Source organism: Haliaeetus leucocephalus, unplaced genomic scaffold (genome assembly GCF_000737465.1).
Source record: "Haliaeetus leucocephalus isolate CR32 unplaced genomic scaffold, Haliaeetus_leucocephalus-4.0 Scaffold306, whole genome shotgun sequence".
NCBI lineage: Eukaryota > Metazoa > Chordata > Aves > Accipitriformes > Accipitridae > Haliaeetus > Haliaeetus leucocephalus.
This window is the reverse complement of record NW_010972742.1, coordinates 2,907,460-2,927,066: the sequence shown is the minus strand read 5'-3', so window position 1 is coordinate 2,927,066 and position 19,607 is coordinate 2,907,460. Positions and strand designations below refer to the sequence as shown.

Genomic DNA, 19,607 nt, shown 5'->3' with positions numbered 1-19,607 from the left:
CTCATATACCAAATAAAACGTAGGCCTTTCAGAACTGAAGCATCAGGCGGAGGGCACGTCTCGCCTCTGCAGAGGTTTGGAAGTGCCCCCGGCTCAGCAGCGAACCCGCTCCCCAGAGCACCCACAGCCGGTGGCCAGGTCATATCCTGACCTGAACTTGCAGCTTGGGGCCAGCTTTAATTGTGCAACTAATGGGTTCATCTCCGTGGAAGTAAAAGGGTTCTCCCTCCACACAGCTGCAGAAGAGGAGAGGTTTGCTCCTGCGCCTGCTCCAGGGTCCCGCTAGCTTCCCACTTTCAGAAAAACCCTGCATCGTCCTACGAGTGGAACCCGACGCTCTCTTTCTTTACGATTCTGCCCTGGCCTGTTTCTGAGCTTGTTTTTCTTTCTAAAAAAAAAAAAAAAGTTAGAAACTGCCTGTGCCCTCTGGAACCTGCAAAAAAAAAAAAAAAAAGTGGGTGCCCAACTGAGCATCCCCTTAGGCGAGGATGGAGCCGTTCCCCAGCCGCCCTGGCGATGGAGACGGCCGGTGTTTGCTCAGAGGTGCCCGTTGAGCAGAGCGAGCGGCCGTTGGTCGATGGCCGTCTGTCTGTCCCTCGCCGCGTGTCAGGATGCTGAGGTACCCCCACGCCTGCTCCTCCCCGGGGCTGGAAACGGAGCTTCGGGTCCTTGTAACCGCCTGCCCCGAGCCTCGTCCACGAAGGGCCGAGCGCGAGCTCGTTGCGCACCAGCGACTCAATTAACCTAATTTCGCTTGGCGGAGGGCCGGCGCGGCGCCCGGTGTTGCGGCGGCACTTCCCATCGCTCGGAGGCCTTTATTTTTCTTTTAATTCTTCCCTTCCCTTCTTTGCTTGATGCTTTTGCAGATAGCAAGGGGGGGGTGGGGAGAAGCTGGAGTGCAGCAGCGGGGCTTGAAAAGCCTGAACAAGTGCCTAATAAAAGCATTTCCAGCCTTTCCTTCCTTCTCTTCCTTTCTGGGTCTTGCTCTCACTCTGCAAACAAAAGGAGGAGCGAGTGATTTGCTTATTGGAGGTGTGGGAAGGGAGGGGGGCAGCTGAACCCCACAAAGATGATGGCAGCAACCCAGTCTGTCCTGTCCAGAACCAATCTTGAAATGCTACAAAGCAAACAAAATAGTTAAGTTTAATCATCCAGAAAGAATTTGGCTGCCTTTGCTATTTCAAAACACTAGAGCATGTATAGCTTTTGCCAGAAAGTAAACAAGACCAAATGCTGCCTTTTCCCTCTCCGTGCAGTTCCTCTTCAGCAGAGAGAAATTCAGATTTGCTGTGCTCTTCAGCGCTTTTTCTTTTTTTTTTTTTTTTTTTTTGATGGGAGCTGCAGCAGAGGGGGAATAAAAACCAAGCGCAGAAGTTGGATTCTGCTGGATTTTTCTCTCCTTTTCGTTCAAACCGCTTGTCCTTCAATCCTTGCTCTGTGCTGACGCTCACTGGAGGCAACTGGGCAGCACAGGCGCAGGGTGAGGAGGGATGCAACTGGGAATGGCTGGGAAACCCCCCTGCATCCCAGCTCTGCAGGTACCAGGCTGCTGTTATGTCCTCAAAGGCTTCTGTCTTTTGAGGGGGGCGGACCCTGGTGCTTGCACCTGCCTTTGGGGAGGGTTTAATCAGCCTTTGCGTGGCACTTTTGTTGCAACCAGCTTTTGGGCTGTTTCTGTGATATTAGCTTTGCTTGTGGGTAGCACCTGGGTGTTGATGGATGGAGTAGAAGCAGTGCTGTTTTCCCTGGGACAGTCCCAAATCCACGGTTTGCTCGCTACCCCCAAGGCCATCGCCCTCAGTGGCATCCCCCCACTGATCCCGGTCCCAAAAAACCCTCCCACGTTTCCATCGCTCCTGTTGATGAGCGGTCATATAAACAGCGGAGGTTTCTTGCCGAGGAGAATCTCCAGATGTCCCTAAAGCTAGAGCTCAACATAAACCAACACATAAATACGGGAAGATGCCAAGGATGTTTGCACCGCAAATTGTTTAATTCGCCCAGACTCTTCCCCCATGCAGAGGAGCGTCCCGAGGCTCTGCAGCTGCCCGTGGGAAGCAAAGCCTCAGCGCTCTGCGTGCTCGGACCATGGTAATTCTGGCACCCAGCACCCCAGAAAAGTCCTGGGGAGGTTTACATGGGCTGTGGATCTCTGCACCAGCCCAGAGACAATTACTAGTTTCTGTTTTGGAGCCTGTTGCACCAAAAACGTGCTATCTTTGGTCTCGATAGGGATGGATCTTGGGGTGTCCATATGGGGAAAGGTTTGCTGGGACCTCTGGGGTTTCCTGTGCAAAGTCCTCATCGCATGTCTCAAAAGGAGCCAGGCCTGGGGGACACCTTCTCCATCAGCGTAGCTTGCCTCTTCTTGCTACCCTCCAACAGCAAATAGCTCAAACTTAGCGCGCGTTGGAGGAATGACGTGTAGGGTTCACCCCTAATTCCCACCCAGAAGAGAGCGGAGTCTCCACGGCAGACAGTGAAACTGCTGTCAAAATGGGCATGGGGCGAAGTCCCTGACCTAAATTCTTAACTGGTGAAGAACGACTGCACAGGCGCTTCTGTGATGACAGCAGCAGAAAATTTCCCCTAACATATCCAAATGAAGCAGAAGCCAGATTTTAAATGAGGTGGTAATGAGTAGTATGGACACTGGGAAAAGACAGAAAATAGCGCTGGCCGTGCATTAGCGGTGCAGAAACATGCATCCTGCATGGAAGCAGGGATGGTTCACGGCAGCATGTTTTACCCCTTTTTTTTTTTTTTTTTTTGCTCCTCTGGGCTTGGAGACTGTGTCTTTTGGGGCAGGAATGCCTGGATTTTCCTCTAGATGTTTCAGATTCGTTCAGCTCAGCCCTGTCTGCTGTAGTGGCTGCCGTGGGGTCAGCTGAGGCTTTTGGCACCCGAGCCTGAGCCCAGGAGTCAGGCCAAGGGTGACCTGAGACCAGCGCCTGCACTTGCTTCCTCTGGGCTTCTCCCATATGAGCCGACTGCTTATCTACAGATTTTTACAGGCTGATTTCGTCCCATAGGAGAAATGTCCCTGTTTGCCACAGATGAGCTGGCAAGTGCCAGGACTGCTTTGGCTCGACCTGGGTGCTGCTGGGGGCATGGTCACTGGTCCAGAGATAAAAGGGCAGTGCTCGCTATGGGGCTCTTCCCAACAGATCGTCCTGATGCCTTCTGGAAAGCATTTGCCAGGTTTATTGGGAGGTTTCTTTCCTGCCTCTTACATACCCATGAGGGGGGAAAAAAAAAAAAAAGCTCAATTCTACTGAGTACATGATAGACCTGATTTAAAGTTATGACAAAATATTTAGATTAAAAGGAATGGAATAACATTATTCTACCATTTTGCCCACACAGTGATTTCCTAGGTACACAGAGTAAATCACAGCATGCAGTCTGCTGGGAAAGTAATTTGAAAAAAAACCTTGCAATTTGATTATTAACATTTTTTTTAAGCTGCTTGGGTGTAGAAACAGCTTCTTCCTGAAGAGAAGCTCTCTTCCCACTCCAGCACCATCAAGCCTGGCCATGCCCCAGGGTTTGCCCTTTGCCTGGCCTTGAGCTAATGGAGCAGGGTCGTGGTTAGGAAGGTGACCACATGCTGGAGCGAGGGTGGGCTGGGTGCTGAGGGAACGGGCTGTTTTGCCATGCCCTGCGTGATTCAAATAGATGGTATTTCGCTTTTCAATGGTCAGTGCCTTTTGTGCCTCTGGCAACGGGGACATCACCCAGAGAGAGTGGAAACCCTTTGGCTCTGGGATGCCCAGACCTAGCAGCAAGACCTGAAAAATTTAAGAACAGATAAAGCATTGGGCTTTCCAGCCCTGTAGTCAAAGTGACTTTAAAGATGTGCCTTGCTAATCATGTCTTTTTTTTTTTTTCTTCCTCTTGCTTAGGGTATGCTGGTAGAAGGCCCACCTGGTCCCGAAGGCCCAGCAGTAAGTGGCACCTTACACCTTGCCCCGAAGGATGCGCGCAGCTCCGGGGTGCGGGATGCACGTGGAGGGCTCGGCACACAGCCGTTCCCGCGCTCTATTGCTTCCATATGCCACGCATGTGTACAGAGCGCTTCGGGGTTGATTTTTCTGGTGCAAAAATAAACAGCAAGCTCTAATTCTTTTCCTGCTTGTTGTACAAATGTTACAAATAATATGTTTTCCTTTATTGGTTTACTGGGTTTTTTTCTGTCTTTTCTATGCTAGGGCCTTCCAGGACCTCCAGGACCAACTGGACCTGTGGGCTTAATGGGTGACCCTGGGGAGAGAGTGAGTACCCACATTGTTGTTCTCTTTGGCTGAAGCCTTCTGTTGCTTTGTGTGTGCTAAGTGGGACTGCGGTGCACTGCTGGAGCCCTAAAATACAGCTCATCCTGTAATAGCAAAATCTTTATGAGTCAGCCCCAGAGGGGCTTATGGTAGGGCACAGGGCAGACCTTTGCATCCAGGGACGAACTGCTGGGGAACAGCCGTGCTAGTCGAGTGCATTAAGCAGTTTTCTCCAGGTTAAAACCAAGAGTAAGGCTGGCAAACCCTCTGCTCTCTGCGCCCTTTGGCATGTGGCTGCTCCTTCCAGTGCAGGAGCTGGGCTGTGGCAATGGGAAAACAGGATGAGCAAACACACAAAATAGCCATTAGCACAGTAAAATGAAGTTCAGCCACGATTTTGCGTCCTCATTCCAGCTGGTGTCGTGAGTCCTGGCAGAGGGTTTGGGTTTAGTTGGGTCCAGGATGGTCCCAGGATCGTGCCAACACCACTGCTGCAGGTCTTTCCTTAGACTTGTTTTGTCTCCCGGACTGCTCCCGGTGGGAAGGCAGCTCTTGTGCAGCACCTCACCTTTTCTGTAGGTGGATTATTGGTCTGTACCGGCAAGCACTAGAGACTGATTTATGTGCTTTAGCAATGCAGTAACTTAGGTATTGCGTGTTTGGTTTTGATGTTACTTTAAATCAGTTTTGTCCCTAGCAGCCACTGCTTTGTTAACTGCTGCCTGCAGAAGCTTCCAGTTTCAGGGTGTCTCATCAAAGGCAGGTTCTCCCAAGCACTTTTGTGGACTGTGACCCCAAATCCTATAGTTTAACACCACGCTTTAGTCAGAGTCGCGTATTTATTCGTTATTGCTCAGTCCTCACCTGGGATCAGGAATGACCTGCGTTTTGGGAGCTGCTGAACTGGAGCCACAGATCAGCAAGTGGTGCACAAGCACCATTCGAGCAGCCATCTGTGTGCTTGGCAATGCCGAAAACTAAAACCCGCTCTCCTCGCTGCCCGAGCTGAGTCTCTGAAGCGACTCTCATACCGATACGCTCCTCGCTTGCTTTCCTTCACCCACGGTTCAAGTCTATTCCCCTTTGCTGGCAGAGGCAGCCAGGCAAGCGGGTACCTGTGCACAGATGGAGACCACACTCCCCGGGCTACATGCCGCTCCCAGCCCTGTGCCCAGCGGGAATTTTGGCCTGGCATCTAGTGGAAGATTCACCATAGCACAGATGGGCTCTGGCTTTGCGCAGAGGCCAAGGTGAGATCAGCCTCGGCTGCCAGAGCAGCTCGGTTTGGGGCTGAAACTAGAGGAGTGCATGCAGTGCCCTTGAGCGATGCTGGTTTGGGTGATGGAGCACCAAAATTGGGGCTGTGCTGGCAGAAGAAGAGCGGTTTCTGTCTCAGCCCAGCGGAGCGACGTGCGGGTCTGCGGGCTGCTGCAGCCGCGGCACGGGGTTACACGTGTACCAGCAGCAGTCGTCCTGCATGAGTGAATTCATTGATTTCAGCAGGTTCGTGTGAGCAAAACAAATGGACCTTGGAGCATGACACCGTTTCAGTGCCTTGGTGTGCATCTTGATGTCAAGCGCAGTCAAATATGCTTTCAAAATAGCTTCTCGTGTACCCCAGCAGCCCTAATGCCAGCCTCCACTTGTGGCTTGCTGTGGCCTTGAGGCATCCTGGCGGTCCCGTTAGCAAAAAGGGCACAAGATGTGCCTACAGGTGGGTTCCTAAAGGCAGACTTGGCTGGACGTCTTTTTCCAAGAGTTTCTCCTGGAAAGCGCAGGAGGGAGGAGAGCAGCAGCACAGGTCACAGGAGGTATGCCCCTACACGCACCGTCCCGCTGCTGTCAGTGCTGTCACCCAGCGAATGCAAAATACCTTTCTGAGGAAGGGAGTGCTTATCAGCAAACGCTTCCCTAATCTCATCACTGAGGTCCCGAGCAGGTTTTTCTGGCAGATAAGGCAGCCCGCTACCTGTGGCAGGCTTCCGTGTACCGCAGCATCCTCCACCGATCCAGCAGTTGGTTTCCAGATAGGGAACTGCATCCCATTTACCTCCTGGGTGCCCAGGAAGGATAAACTGGCGTCACCCAGGCTCTCTGTGTTTGTTAGGGCTTCCTACTCTTGTGGCAGATTTTGGTTGAATTCTGCCCAGAGAAGTTGGGAAAAGCTGATGACCAGGTTCAAATGGGAAGGTCTGGCTCGATAAGAGGTGGTATGCTGTTCTGATGTGTGTCTTAGCACAGCTAATTGCTGTGACTGCTGTTAAGCATTCATGTTGTCGCCTTGCTTATCTTCCTTTTTTTTTATTAATTTCTTTTTTTCCTTAATTGAGTAACCTAAGACCCAGAAGGAATAGGAGGGAGAATTCGCTCCCTTGCAGAGGATCAGACAAGATCTCTGCGCTACCAAGGATCTCGCCTTAGCCTCATTCTTAATGCTGGAGTGATGCCAGAGGTTTGCCTTGGCTTCCTCTGCGGTCTCCATCAGGTGTGCATCAAACCCTCTGGTTTTCATTTCTTCTTATTCCCAGCCTGGCTGTGGGCACAGCAACATCAGCTGAGGCACCTCTGGAAGTGACCAAGCACAGTTATAAGCCAGGATGTAGGAAGGGATGTATAAAAATATGAAAACACCAATTAGAAAGGATGAATATTTTTCCCCAAGTCCTTCCTGACCTGGCTCTCTGCGTGGGTTAAGTGGAGACTGAGCCACTGTGCCTTAACTTACAGAGGCTTTTTTTTAAGCTGGTGTTTACCCCTCCCTTCTCCCCTCTGCTTTTAAAATCCAGCTGTGTTCCCTTTTCTGTCCTATGCGCCCTTGAGCTGTTGTCCTTCCCTAGCACTGCCCTTGCCATCATCCCCCCCCACCCCCCACCCATGGAGATGGTTCTCCATCCCACCTGCTCATCAGCAATAAGCAAGAGATGCGAAACTGCCCTTCTGCAGTTTGATGCTCTTCCAAATTACCGTCCCATCGGGGTGGATTTGGGACCCCCTGGGGCCTGGCTGCCTTCCCTGGAGGCACGGGCAGGAGGGGTTGGGTTCCCAGCTTTCCTGCCCGCTGGAGGACAAAGCAACCAGCTGGCTCCAAACCTTCATTATTCACCTCCCCAGCCCGATGACAAGCATGTTGCAAAATACAACCGCTGAGAGAAGTAAAATCATTGCTGGCCTGCACTGGGAAGCGTCTGCTGCGGTTTTAAGGTGCGTGTACTTGAGGAGATTACTCAGGTGTTGGGGCATTCTTGTGGCAATGACCCCAACCTGGGCCCTGGGGTTTTGTTTTGTTTTGTGTTTGTTTTTTTTTAATTAAGGCTTTTTGTTGCCTTGTTGCTCCCCGGGGACTTGGCTGGAGTCTGCTGGCTGCTGCATGCCCGCATGCCCCCTGGAGCATTGCCGTAAAGACCCCCACCTCATTTACACTCCTGGTGTATTTATTGTTTTATGATGGAACAGTAATAACGTTTCTTGTGGTTGTGACATGATTGAGAACGAGAGGCCCTGACTATGCTCCATCGATTGATGCCTGCAAGCTCAGAAAGTCAATACGCAGCTGCGGGCTCAGCCCGTGGCCAGGAGCCAGGGCCACTGCTCCGAGAAGTTGGCTTAACCCTTGAGACACCGGGGTTCTGGTTCCTCCCGCACTACCCCGGCAGAAGGACCAAGGGAGGGCTCTGCATCCTTAGGTGTCGGACTTCCATAGAGGATGGGCAAGCTGGGCAAGGTCCCGGCAGTGGTTTGCATCTTGCAGTAGTCTAGGATCAGTCAAAAGAGTTGTGTGGCTTCATCAGGCTCTTGGTGGATCTTCATCCTGCGTGGGTCCTACACGTTGCCCAGCTTTCTCTTCTTCTCCCCTTGATGCGCTGCTTCTGCTCCAAAGAATTCAGTTACCTGGCAGGATGGATGCTGACCCTGGTGACGAGGGAGTCTGTATTTCTGCCATTTATCCAGGCAGATGCAGATATTTGCTGGCCAGGCTCCTCTTGAATGGCAGCGCAAAGCCAATCAGCAGCAGACACGCTGTCCCCGATGATGTTGCTCCACACCCTGAAATGAAAGGCGTAATTTGCATTCTAGCACAAACGGCACATCCTGCTTTTCTGAGTGTCCAGAACAGAATGTAATACAACATATTGTGCATAGAGAAGTGATGAACTTGCAGAGCCAGGAACTGCAACTGTATTAAAATACTCCTTTTCAATTAGAGCAGCTCCTCTTTTAATTTGTTTATTATTAACCCTGCGTATAGCTCATGAATTTACATGACACTTATATGTGTACAGTGAGGAACATTTCCTATGCCTGCATCTGATAGAAAGACTTTTTATTTGCAATCAAGCAGGTGCACTGAATTAATATACCAACAATATTCAGCTATGTTAATATTGGCCAACACTCATTTAGCTCTGTTTTATTCATCATGTCAGTTTGTTCATTTATCCCAGTTATTTTACAACGCGAAGAAGAGCTTGCGTCACCGGCAAAGCTGCAGAGCAGCCTGTTTGTGGGAGGTTTCAGAGGACTCATCTGGGGGGAGGGAGGTTTAGGATGACTTAGGTTTCTTTGAGCAGTGGGAAGAAGGAAATACGGCACTTAGGAGACCAGAGAGCTGTTTCATGGGTACTCCAGACTGGAATGAGGAAAGTGGGAAAAATGTGCTCCTTTGAACGAGATGAGCTGCAGCATTAGAGCAAACTGCAGCTCTGTCAGCGACCCCACTGTGTGTTTGGAAATCTGGGGTGTCTGGGTGCTCTGGGCTTGATCAACATGCCTCTGGGGCAAGGCTGGTCGCAAAGCAATAGCTGTGTCTTCCAAGACCATGCAGTCATTGCATCCCAATGGACTTAGTCCCCCTGAGGACAGTTTTGCATCTCAGAAGTGTAATAGGTCCCTAAAACCCTTATTGGGGTTCGGAAAGTCTTGACGTTTTCAGGGTGCCCTTTTTTCCCCTCAGAGGGCAAGCACTGCCTTACCTAGAAGACCCCAAATACTGTGAGAAAGATCTTCTGTTGCATAATTTTCTGACCAGGGCTGAAAATGGCAGAAAAATAATCCTAGAGAGAAACACTTGAGGCAAATTTTGAGGCTCAATACTGTAGGCTGCTGGGCACCACTCTGTCTGTCACTGTCTGCTACTCAAGGAGCCCTATAGCACTAACACACTGAGGTTTCAGTTTAAATGTTCCCTTGAAATATTGCATTAGTGTTTGCACTCAGCATGGCATTTTAGAGCACTGCACCAAATGAAAGTTGAAGTCCCCATCCCTGGCTGCTATATATCAGCAAATCTCTATTTACATAATGAGAGTGACACAGATTTATACCGAGAGTCTGGCATGCTGCATTTCTTAAAGGCATTCATGAATTTAAATTTACAAAGTGCTTTATGGGTTTGATTTCCCTCCACACCATTGCCCCCCGCTGCTCCACCCCACAAGGAAAAGACCTCACACACCCAACCTGAAACAAAAAGAGGCGCTTATGTATAAAAACATTGCATCAACATTTGTCAGGCAGAGTACATACAGAGAGATAAACAAGCTCATTCCCGATCCATCATCTGCAGGACCGGAGTTAAAGGAGAAGAGAGAGAGAGAGGGAAGAAAGTTTATTATATAAAATGAGTCTGGCCTAAATTATTTATTGTGCTTCTGCTCCAACAGATGGGACTGCCCTCTGCACCTCATCAGCGGAGTCAGGGACTCCGGTGTCGGCCAGACTAAGTAAACAGCATGAACGCAACATCATGAGCTTGTCTTGAAAAATGGATGGGCTGGTGTGTTATGCAGTCTCCCTTCGGTGCTGAGGGAGCTGCTGGGTTTTTTTGGCTGATAAATCACTGGCTGCAGCGCTGTCTGCTGCAGCACTGGGAGCAGCGTTGTTATTCCGGGCCGGTTGCGGTGCAGACCTCGGCTCCTCATCCACGGCGCTGCTCTGCCCTGTAATTGTGGGGCAGGTCCAGCCGCAGCCCGGCCAGAGCGATGCCTGGGTTGGGGCAGGGTGGAGTAGTGGCAGCTCTTCACCCCCACCCTGGTGCTGGGCTCTAATTTAGTCCTTGAAACTTTGGCTTGAACGTTTTGGGTTCCTTTTTAAGAGGGAGATGATGAGGGAAAAGTTAAGCTGAACATGGCATAAAGGGAATGGAAGAAGAGGGACCAGGGAGACGTGAAAGATGCAAAGAGACGTGCCAAGATCTCGCTGGAAGACGGTGGGGCAAGGATAACGCGTCAAATGTTTTGGTTCAGTTGTTTGTGTTTTTTTAAATGTCCTGATTTTTAGGGACTTTGTTATCTATTTCTCTTTCCCTCCTCCCTTTCCCACCTTTATCCATCTCCCTTTGCCTTGCGGGGTGAGCGTGCAACTTTCTGGGGCAAGGTCTGGCTCTTTTGTGTCCCTGTAGCGTGCCCGTATATGTCTGTGATTTGTGGCAGGGTTTTATTTTTACTTTTGTTTGGTGTCTGCACAGGCTGGAGGGCTTCAGGCAGTTTGAAGAGAGTAAAAACTAACATTAGGTGTTTGTTGCTTGCCCTTCCAAGAGCTTTGGTTCTCCGCAGATAGATTTATTATCGGTGTTCGCTAAACAGGGCAGCGTCCAAGTCCTCAACCTTGAGCTGTTGGCCAGGCAGTCGTGTCTGTCTTGCCATGAAATGAGCACCAGGGCTCCTCTTGCCCTCACTGGGATGTGATCAAGTCACTCTTGCCTTCAGCTCCTTAAGCTGGTGTGAAAATTGCAATTAGGCACGCACATTGAGTAGTTGGATGTCATCCTCATTTGCATGTAGGATTTCTGGATGGATGTGCGAATTTGGGTTAACTTAAATTTTTTGCCAAGTACACAGTTGGGAATACAAATAATCTATAGGCTGTCTTAGGAAAATTGCCCATATTTGATTATTTATAGCTTCATCAATAGATCTTTTACTGCATACTCATTTCTTTAGTATAAGTTAAAGATACTCAACTGATGTTAATCAGCACAGCTCCATTGAGATCCTCAGAGTTTTACTGATTTAAAGCTGCTGACAGGATCACTCCGTTGTAGATGGAAGTAGCCTCATAGGACTTAAAAAAAAAAGACAGAAGAGAGAAAAATGGAATGACCCAGGTGACTGAACATGTATGGAAAAGTATTTATCTTTCCACGTGTCTGTCTCACTGACCTGAGTTACAAAGTTTCATATGCTTTTTTAATAGGCTTTAAGAGACCCAACTAAACATTGATTCCGTTAACTTGGAACATTGGAAAGACCATTATTGCTCACTCGAAAATTGCATATGGCAGACCCTGGAAATATGGGGGCCAGGACGTAAGAAGAGGGAATTACTAAGAAAAATCCTGTGTGCTTACAGATGTGCTTCCACAAAATTTGCCATAGCATTGGGATGCCTTGCATGCTCAATGCCTGTCTGTCAAGATAGGGAGACCTTTGTATTGTGATATATGCCTTTGCAGCTATGACTATTTATACATGGATATGACTAAAAGGATGCTATAGAAGTTTATTTTTATTTTTTCTTCTTGTAGGGACCACCTGGTCGCCCAGGTCTTCCAGGAGCAGATGGTTTACCAGGACCACCAGGGACAATGCTTATGTTGCCTGTAAGTACAAGTGTAACTAAAAAAAGCATTTAAACGAGTTGGGCTTCTCGGCTTTGCTACTGCTTGGTGCTTGTTCTTGTAGAAGTTTCCCATCTCTTTTACACCAAGGACACATCTTCCTTGGTATAAAAGATGGAACCCGATGGTTCCCTTTGTAAATTTACTTTTTGCAAAGCACTGTATCTTCTTCACTGGTCAAAAGCACAGGGCAGGTAGGTTAAATTTTCCAGAAGCAATGAATAAGCTTAAGTGATTCTGACTGACCGTGGTGCTGGAGAGTGAAAATCATGAAAAAGCGATTGAAGACACCTCCAAGGGCCCAATTTCCAGGCAGAACCCTCTCTCCTATGGTGAAGAACCTCTAACAGCTCTTCAAAGCAGGTGCCAAAATTATGAGCACCTGAACGAACTGGTCCCTTTTGATGACCAGTGGTTAATTTGCGTTGTTTTTTTTCTCCTACATGAAGTTAGCAAGTACCGAGTCAGCCTTCTTGGTCCTGGGATGCTAAAGGAACGGTTATATTTTGTGTCTGCTTTGATGTGAGAAAGCCTTAAGGAAACCAGCTGCTGAAAATAAGTGGTTAGGTACCAAAGGGAAAGAGTCTTTAGTGAAAAACCGCAGCACTCTTGTACGGGCTCCACATGGTAGGGTGATACTTGCGTAGGTTCCTGGCAGGGTGCCTAGGACAGCCTGGGCCAAGTGCTCAACATGGAGCTTAGCTGGCCATTACAATACATTTGTTGGCCCCTACAGTAACCAACCGTAGGCCTATAAATTGCATCTCTTTGAATCTGCTTGCCAAGTTTGTGTGGTCGTATACCTAGCGCCAACCAAGCAAAATGCAGAGGTGAAATGGAGGGGAAAGAGCTGTCCAAGTAGGTTCTGCAGCCTGGAGAGTCCTTCTTGCAAAACGCCAAACATACATGCAGCTGAGGCAGGAGAAGGGTGTGTGTCCTGGAAAGTGAGCTTGTAGCTGTTGGGGGTGGAAGAGGCAGAAGAAAACATTCAACTCCTTCCCTTTCAAGTTTTGGAAAATAAAACATTAATGCTCGGGTTGGTTGTTTTTTTTTTAAATCCTTTGTGTGCTGAAGGATCCTGGCTTGAACAGTAAGCCAAACTTTGTTCTTTGAAGCGCGCTGCCACACTCGAGAAATACAGCCTTTGTCCTGGGGCAAACAGGCAGCTACAGCCAAATAACCTGATGCAACCCCATCTCCGGGGGTCTCCTGGCCAACAGCATCCACACGGGGAGTATCAGCCCCGTGAGAACTTTGCATTTAGTTTTGAACGGCGGTGCGTGAGGTCCTCACAATTCACAGCCTACAATCCCTCTTATTGTGCGTTACTTCGAGCTGGCAGGGTTTGCCGTGCGGGTAGGGACGTGGGAAACGGTCGGTTCGTGCCGGCGAGCTGGGTGACCTGAGAACACGATGGTTAATAGGATGGTCTGGAAGGACCGCGATGGGGTTGGGTCAGTCGTGCTGAACGGAGTCGTTTAGGCTAGGATGAGGGTGGAGGGACAGCGACCCTGTGACCTGCTTTCTCCATCTTGTTCCCGTCAGTTCCGCTTTAGTGGAGGAGGAGATGCTGGCTCTAAAGGACCTCTTGTTTCAGCCCAGGAGGCCCAAGCCCAAGCCATCCTGCAGCAGGCCAGGGTAAGTGAAGGGCGGTGGGGATGTCTCTTGCAGCAGATACCCAAGGAAGCGGAGGAGGACCAGAATAAACATGTCGGAGGAGATGTCTTCATGCTCGCACCATCCGTGGCGCTGGTGGTGGTAACAGCCTCTCATCTGAGGTGGAGTCGCTTGCCTGGCTTGAGGTGGTGCCATCTGGATGACTTGGCCTTTTACTGATGGCCAGCAATAGGCAAGGGCCTAGAAATGTGTTTTTAAATTGCCTACAGACCTCGGACCAGACCTTCTGCTGGTGCCGGTAGACATAGACCTGTTGGCTTCAATAGTGTTTGATGTTTATGCTGACAGTTTTAAGAGTCTATATGAACACTTGTGGTGTGTGCTGTAGGGGTTTTCTTCCTTCCTTTTGGGTTTTTTTTGCTTGTTTGTTTGGGTTTTTTCCAGTAAATTGTAATAATTGCGCATACGTCACAGATGTAAGCTGTTCCCAGCTCCACAAATCTCAACAGGCAGACTGCAATTTTCTTCAATATTTTTATTTGGAAATACATGATGACTATCCATGCAGCCTTTTTTACCTTGGATGACCTTATTGATTGATGATCAAATAATCCCTGGCGGTGTTTATTATGTAGGCTCGCTGGTGAAACAAGATCGGCCGTGCACATTCCCAGTACAACTCCTCTTCCCTGCCTAGATGAGTACCTTAGCGTATAAGGCTTCGTACTCATCTGTTCAAAATAAAACTTCATTTCTAGCCAGTACAGCTTTGGAATTTTTCTTCCACGAGTGCTTGTGTGAAGTTACGTTTGATCACTGACATGTTAAAAGCAGAGGTATGAGAGGCACAATTACAGCAGGAGGGAACACGTGGGGACCCCACAAGTGCCCTCCTGCTGTGTTTGCCCTGATCTTTGCCCAGGAGGGACCAAATTCTGGCTGTAAGCACATCCTTGCAGTAAAGAAGAAAATGTAAGATAGTTTAAGGGGGCAGTTTGCAAAGGGACGCAGCTTTGGGGGCATTGCTCCTCTCCCTGCCAAACGCAGTCATCCAGGCGCAGAGCTTAGGTGTCCGAAGCCCACATCTGTCTGCAGCTGGGATGTGTGGCTCGGACGTAGCCCGTCTGTTATTCAGAGCTGTTGGCGGTCGCTTTAGCACAGACTTTTTGGGCTGGTCTGCTGAAATAGGCTAAAAAGCAATTTATTTCACCCTTTTGGGTTTATAACGAGGGCTTTGTCTCAGCTGGGTCTATTCGGGTTTCCATCCAACTCCCCTTTTACAAAGGGGTTTGATTTTATACATATTCAGGTAGACTCCAGGGCCCTGATGCCACCAGCCACTGCATTTTCCTGTCCGTTAACCTTGTGCTGACAATAATATCCGTGGATTATGTTTCTGGTGTTACCATGTCAGTCTTAATTTCAAGGCTGCCTACAGTTCTTCCATCAGTGTTTTATTTTGCTGGGAAATAGGGGTTTTGACCAGATGAACATTTCATGAGAAGCAGCTGCTTTCTCAGACTCTCTGCTTTTGTTCTTTTTTTCTTCTGCCTGTTGAAAATTGTGACTGTTAAGAAAAAACAAAGAACCTCCCTCCCCTTACTCAGAGTCCCTTTTCTCTGTTTTTTCTAATTTTCAGTTTTTGGGAAAAAATTAAAAACACAAACAAATCCTGGGTGACTTTTGGGCTGTGGATGGAAACCTGAATATTTCCATAAAGGAAAAAAAATCTATTTCTTGGTCAACGTCAACCTATTGTCAGACAATTTCAGCTGAAAACCCTGATACCGAAGCAGAAAGGGAAATAAATGACGTTTACCTTTTTTTTTGTGGGGAAGTTACAGGATATGGCAGGAATGGAAAAGGAGTCCTGCAGGGAGGAGGCTATCTTCTTTCCTTTTGGGGGGTTTGTTTTTCTTGTTATCGTTGTTGTTAATTGCATTATTAGGTTGATTTATTCCCTTAAAATTTGGCTTTCATTAGACACCAAACATTGTCCCAGCCGGCACTGTTTCAGAGCATCTCCCTTTTAATGGGGTGTTGTAAAAAGATGCCACATAATCTAGCATTTGTGCAATATTTATGCCATTCCAAGTGCAATCATGGGTAGATTTTAATTACTGGAGTACACAGATAATTACAACTCTTTTAAAGTGTTGAATTGTCACGAGGGAACAAATTGTCCGAGTGATGTTTTAAAGTGCAGACCAGCCCCATTACCCACCGTGGAAATTACTGACTTGATACATGGTTACATGACTCCTTAATTACTGAGCTAAAAGCCCCCTGTTGCAAATAGAAATGTCATGCTAGGATATTAAATAGTAACAAAAAAAAAAAAAAAAAAAAAAAAATTTTTCTGAAATTTAACTCCTAGGATCATAAAGAAAAAATCCTCCTAAACTGAACTACGATCATAAATACATGGGAAGAAAACCCCTATAGCCTGTCCAGATAAAGTTTTGATATCTACCTTGAATAATTTGTTGCCAAAAGCATCCATTTTATTGTACCTATATGTGATGATGGAAAGGGGATCTGACCTGCAGAGGCAGATTCTCATCTGGTTTAAATGCAGGTAACTCCTCACCCCCCCATCTGCCCTGGGTCTGCGCCAGGGTGCGTCTATAGGATTTTGTACTTTACGTGCGCAGTGCAGAGTGGGTGTACGGGGGGAAGGATGCTCACAGGCAGACGGGGTGTAGGTCCATACGTCCTCTCAGCAAACCCATGCATCGTCCGGGGGCTTTGCCCATTTGTGGATGCAGAAAGGAGTTGGTGGGACAGCAAGTTGGACTTTCTTGGGTCAATTCACGGAGAGTATGGACATTGCTCCAAGGATTTGTGGTTCTGATGTGGCTGGTGGTGGGATGGTGGCTTTGTCCCATTGCAGCGACGGAGCAGAGACACCGACTGAGCGACTTTTATTTTTGTTGCAGCTGGCGCTGAGAGGACCAGCGGGTCCAATGGGTCTGACGGGGCGGCCGGGTCCCATGGTAAGTGAACGGGCAAGCAAGGACGGCGCAGGGCCAGCTGGTGCTGGCTCCGTGGATGCTCTGGGTTACCTGCACAAATAGCTCTTTCTTAACTTGGTATGAAACTTCCCTCTGGCCCTGTTGTGGAAAAAAATGTAATAAATCACGTTCTCTGTCCAAAGGGGCCCCCGGGCAGTGGAGGACTAAAAGGAGAAGCTGGAGAAATGGGACCTCAGGTGAGAATGGGTAAATTGGGTGACCGGGGGGGTCTGGGGGGAACGAAGGCACGGAGCAGCCAGTCCTGCTTTAGAGGTTGTTGTGAAGGAGCGATTCAGTAACCCAATGCCAGCTGAAAGCAGGAAGGTGTGGAAACATCTGTTTTGTATATAAATGCCCCTTCCAGTATCCAAATGCAGGCTCAAGACGTAATTTTAAGCCAACAGTGTAAAATTCTGCAGGTGGTAGTTCTTTTCTGCAAAGACATCCGCGGAGGAGTCCTGTAAATACGAGATAGGTTGGAGTGTGGGGAGTTCGCTAATGCTCAGAAAATTGTCCTTCCAAGCCGTAAATCCTGTATTAAGGGAAAGTTCCCATTTTCTAACGGTGGGGGAAGTGATTTGTCTCCACCACATGGAACTGCTTGCAGGGCGCAAGCTTCCTCGTGGATAAACGCGTGCAATTCCTGCCCAGAGATGCTCAGTCCTGAGCCTTTCCTGTGTGTTTTGAACCGCAGGCTCTGCTCGAGGGGTTCACGTCCCATTTTTGTAGCCCTGGTGACCCCGACAGCCCCAGCAGCGCCTGATTTTCAATGCCAGCAGGCACTGGGTTGGTCTGTCTGTCGTGGCTTTAGGTGATGGCATTTTTTCCTCTCTCCTTGATGCCTTACAGGGTCCACGAGGCATCCAGGGTCCTCCCGGTCCGGCAGGAAAACCAGGCCGTAGGGTGAGTGTCCCGGGAGCTGCGCTGACGACTGCATTAAGTACAATTTCTGCTAGAAATCGTTTCCGCTGCCAAACAATTTCTGAGCACCGAGAGCGTTGCACAAGAGCAGGCTGGCAGCCAGCCGGTGGCTTGTCCAGGACCTCTCTGTCCATCTGGGCAGACACAAATGAGGATGAGAGTTAAAAGCTGGATGGTGTGGAGAGAGCTGCAACTCCATGCTTCCCACTCTTTTGTCGTCTTTTGGTTTTGTTTTTTTTTTTTTTTGCTCTGTGGCATCGAGGTTGTAGCTGCATAAATGCTCTGGGCTGGTTTGGACAGTCCCCAAGTCTCAGTAGTGCACAAGGAGGATCCAGTCCCTGGAGGGTTTCTGGAGCTGGGATAAATCGTGCTCACTTGCTCTGTCAATATCCCCGATGCTGATTTTTATTTTACGCCATCCTCTGGCTCATCGTGATTTGGCTTGCCAGAGGAGGAAATGAGAAAGTCTTTTGTATGCCCCAGTTCTGGCTTCCTTAAAAAAAAATTTAAAAATTATCTCATTTCAATTCGTGGACATTGTCATTAGCATAACTTAAAATGTGCTGGAAGATAATTATTTCAAATTAAAATCAATGACCATGTCCCAGCATCCCACGTAGTGAAGCAGCTTCGTTGCCGTTTGTTTCACACCCCTCATTAGCACCAGGCTGAGCCCGGGATGCCGCTTCAAAACCAGACCAGCAGTTTTTTCCCTCGCCAAGGGAAGCTGCTCCCCAGCCGGCGAGCTCTGACTTAAATAAAACTTCACTCGGCCACAGACCAAAGAGCAGATGTCCCTGTGGGTCCTGCCTTACCCTTTGTATTTGACTTCGCTTTTCTCTGTTGCAGGGACGAGCTGGCAGCGATGGTGCCCGGGGAATGCCAGGCCAGACAGGACCAAAGGTAGCACCACGGATTTATGTGATTTTGGAATCTGCATCTGCGTTTTAGCAAGCATGAACTGAGGGACCCTTGGCAGAAGGAGCCCACCTTGCTTAGAGGAGGTTGTTGAAATGGTCCAGCAACTCCTGTGAAGTCATGGGCTCCACATTTGAGACAGGGAAGTTAAAAACACACCTGGAAGGCAGAATAACTATCTTTTCTTTTCCTTTTTTTTTTTTTGATGCAAATTTTTTAAATTGCTGGATCCTCTTAAGAATGAAATATGCTCCCTTGGCTGCAGTCGTAGAACAAATACTTTGGAATCCCAATTACGAAAAACAAACATGAATGAGCGGTTGGAAACGTCCTAAAATGTAACTACCAAAAAAATACCTATTAACTGGGTGAGGAAATGTAGAAGGTGTGGTGAGGAATTTTAATGCCCTGTATTTTTATTTGAGACAAAATCCCTTCATGCAGCTGTGATTTGCTGGTATTATCAAGCAAGAAAGAAGCTGTGCCACTGAAATTGAATGCAGAGAAAGTTTGCTCAGGGAATCACGTATTAGAAGGTTTAAGTACTTTATTATGTAGATACTTAAAGCTGGAATAGATGGGGGGTTTTGATACAGAGACAGGAGACTGCAAATCATTTATCCAGTAAAGTGCTTTAATGAGTGTCGACTGCCCTCAAAGGAGTGGATGCCAGGGAAGAAGGGAAAACAGAATAACGAGCAGTGCTGGAAAGGAGAAGGAAATTTGCTGTGAGCAGAGACAGAGCGATGCTCTAGGGCCTGCCAAGAGCAAAGAGCTGTTGGTTACCCTGGGTGTATCTTGGCCAGCCCGATCCGTCCTGTGATCTGCTCAGGTGTAATCGACTTTCCTTTCTTTGCTAATAGGCAAAGGATCTGTGGAAGAGAGGAGCAGGTACTATTTTCACATGCCATTAGAATGTGAAAATAGTACAGAATGTAAAAAGGGACTTTCCTATCTCCTGGGTGGTGCTTGCTGCCTTCTGCCCTGGGTGTTAGGAGATGGCATCACCCACAATTTGTAAACGCCCCTGTGTCTTCTCTCTCTTCCAAAGAGTTGAGGCTTTTGGGAAAAGGCTGTCTCTGTGCATTCCTGTCCCCATTTCCCCCTGGAACATAGGAGACTGGAATAGGGCACAAGTTTGGAGAGAAACCCTGTTGCAGCTTGCCCATGGTTCACCGTGAACTCTCCAAATACCGACCCAGAGGAGCTGCGTGGGCATGGGCGAAAACCCCGGGAAGGCAGGCTCCT

At 48.5% G+C, this 19,607-nt stretch overlaps 1 protein-coding gene across 1 annotated transcript in view; it reads left to right on the top strand.

Moving 5' to 3' along the window:
• The window catches only part of COL5A1 (collagen, type V, alpha 1), a 156,309-nt gene that overhangs the window by 78,729 nt on the left and 57,973 nt on the right, over positions 1 to 19,607 (top strand). Inside the window, exons 10-17 of the mRNA XM_010570808.1 lie at positions 3,906 to 3,947; positions 4,212 to 4,274; positions 11,797 to 11,871; positions 13,435 to 13,527; positions 16,446 to 16,502; positions 16,664 to 16,717; positions 17,370 to 17,423; positions 18,291 to 18,344. Of these exons, the coding sequence (XP_010569110.1) occupies positions 3,906 to 3,947; positions 4,212 to 4,274; positions 11,797 to 11,871; positions 13,435 to 13,527; positions 16,446 to 16,502; positions 16,664 to 16,717; positions 17,370 to 17,423; positions 18,291 to 18,344 (492 nt within the window). The remainder of the gene's footprint in view (positions 1 to 3,905; positions 3,948 to 4,211; positions 4,275 to 11,796; positions 11,872 to 13,434; positions 13,528 to 16,445; positions 16,503 to 16,663; positions 16,718 to 17,369; positions 17,424 to 18,290; positions 18,345 to 19,607) is intronic.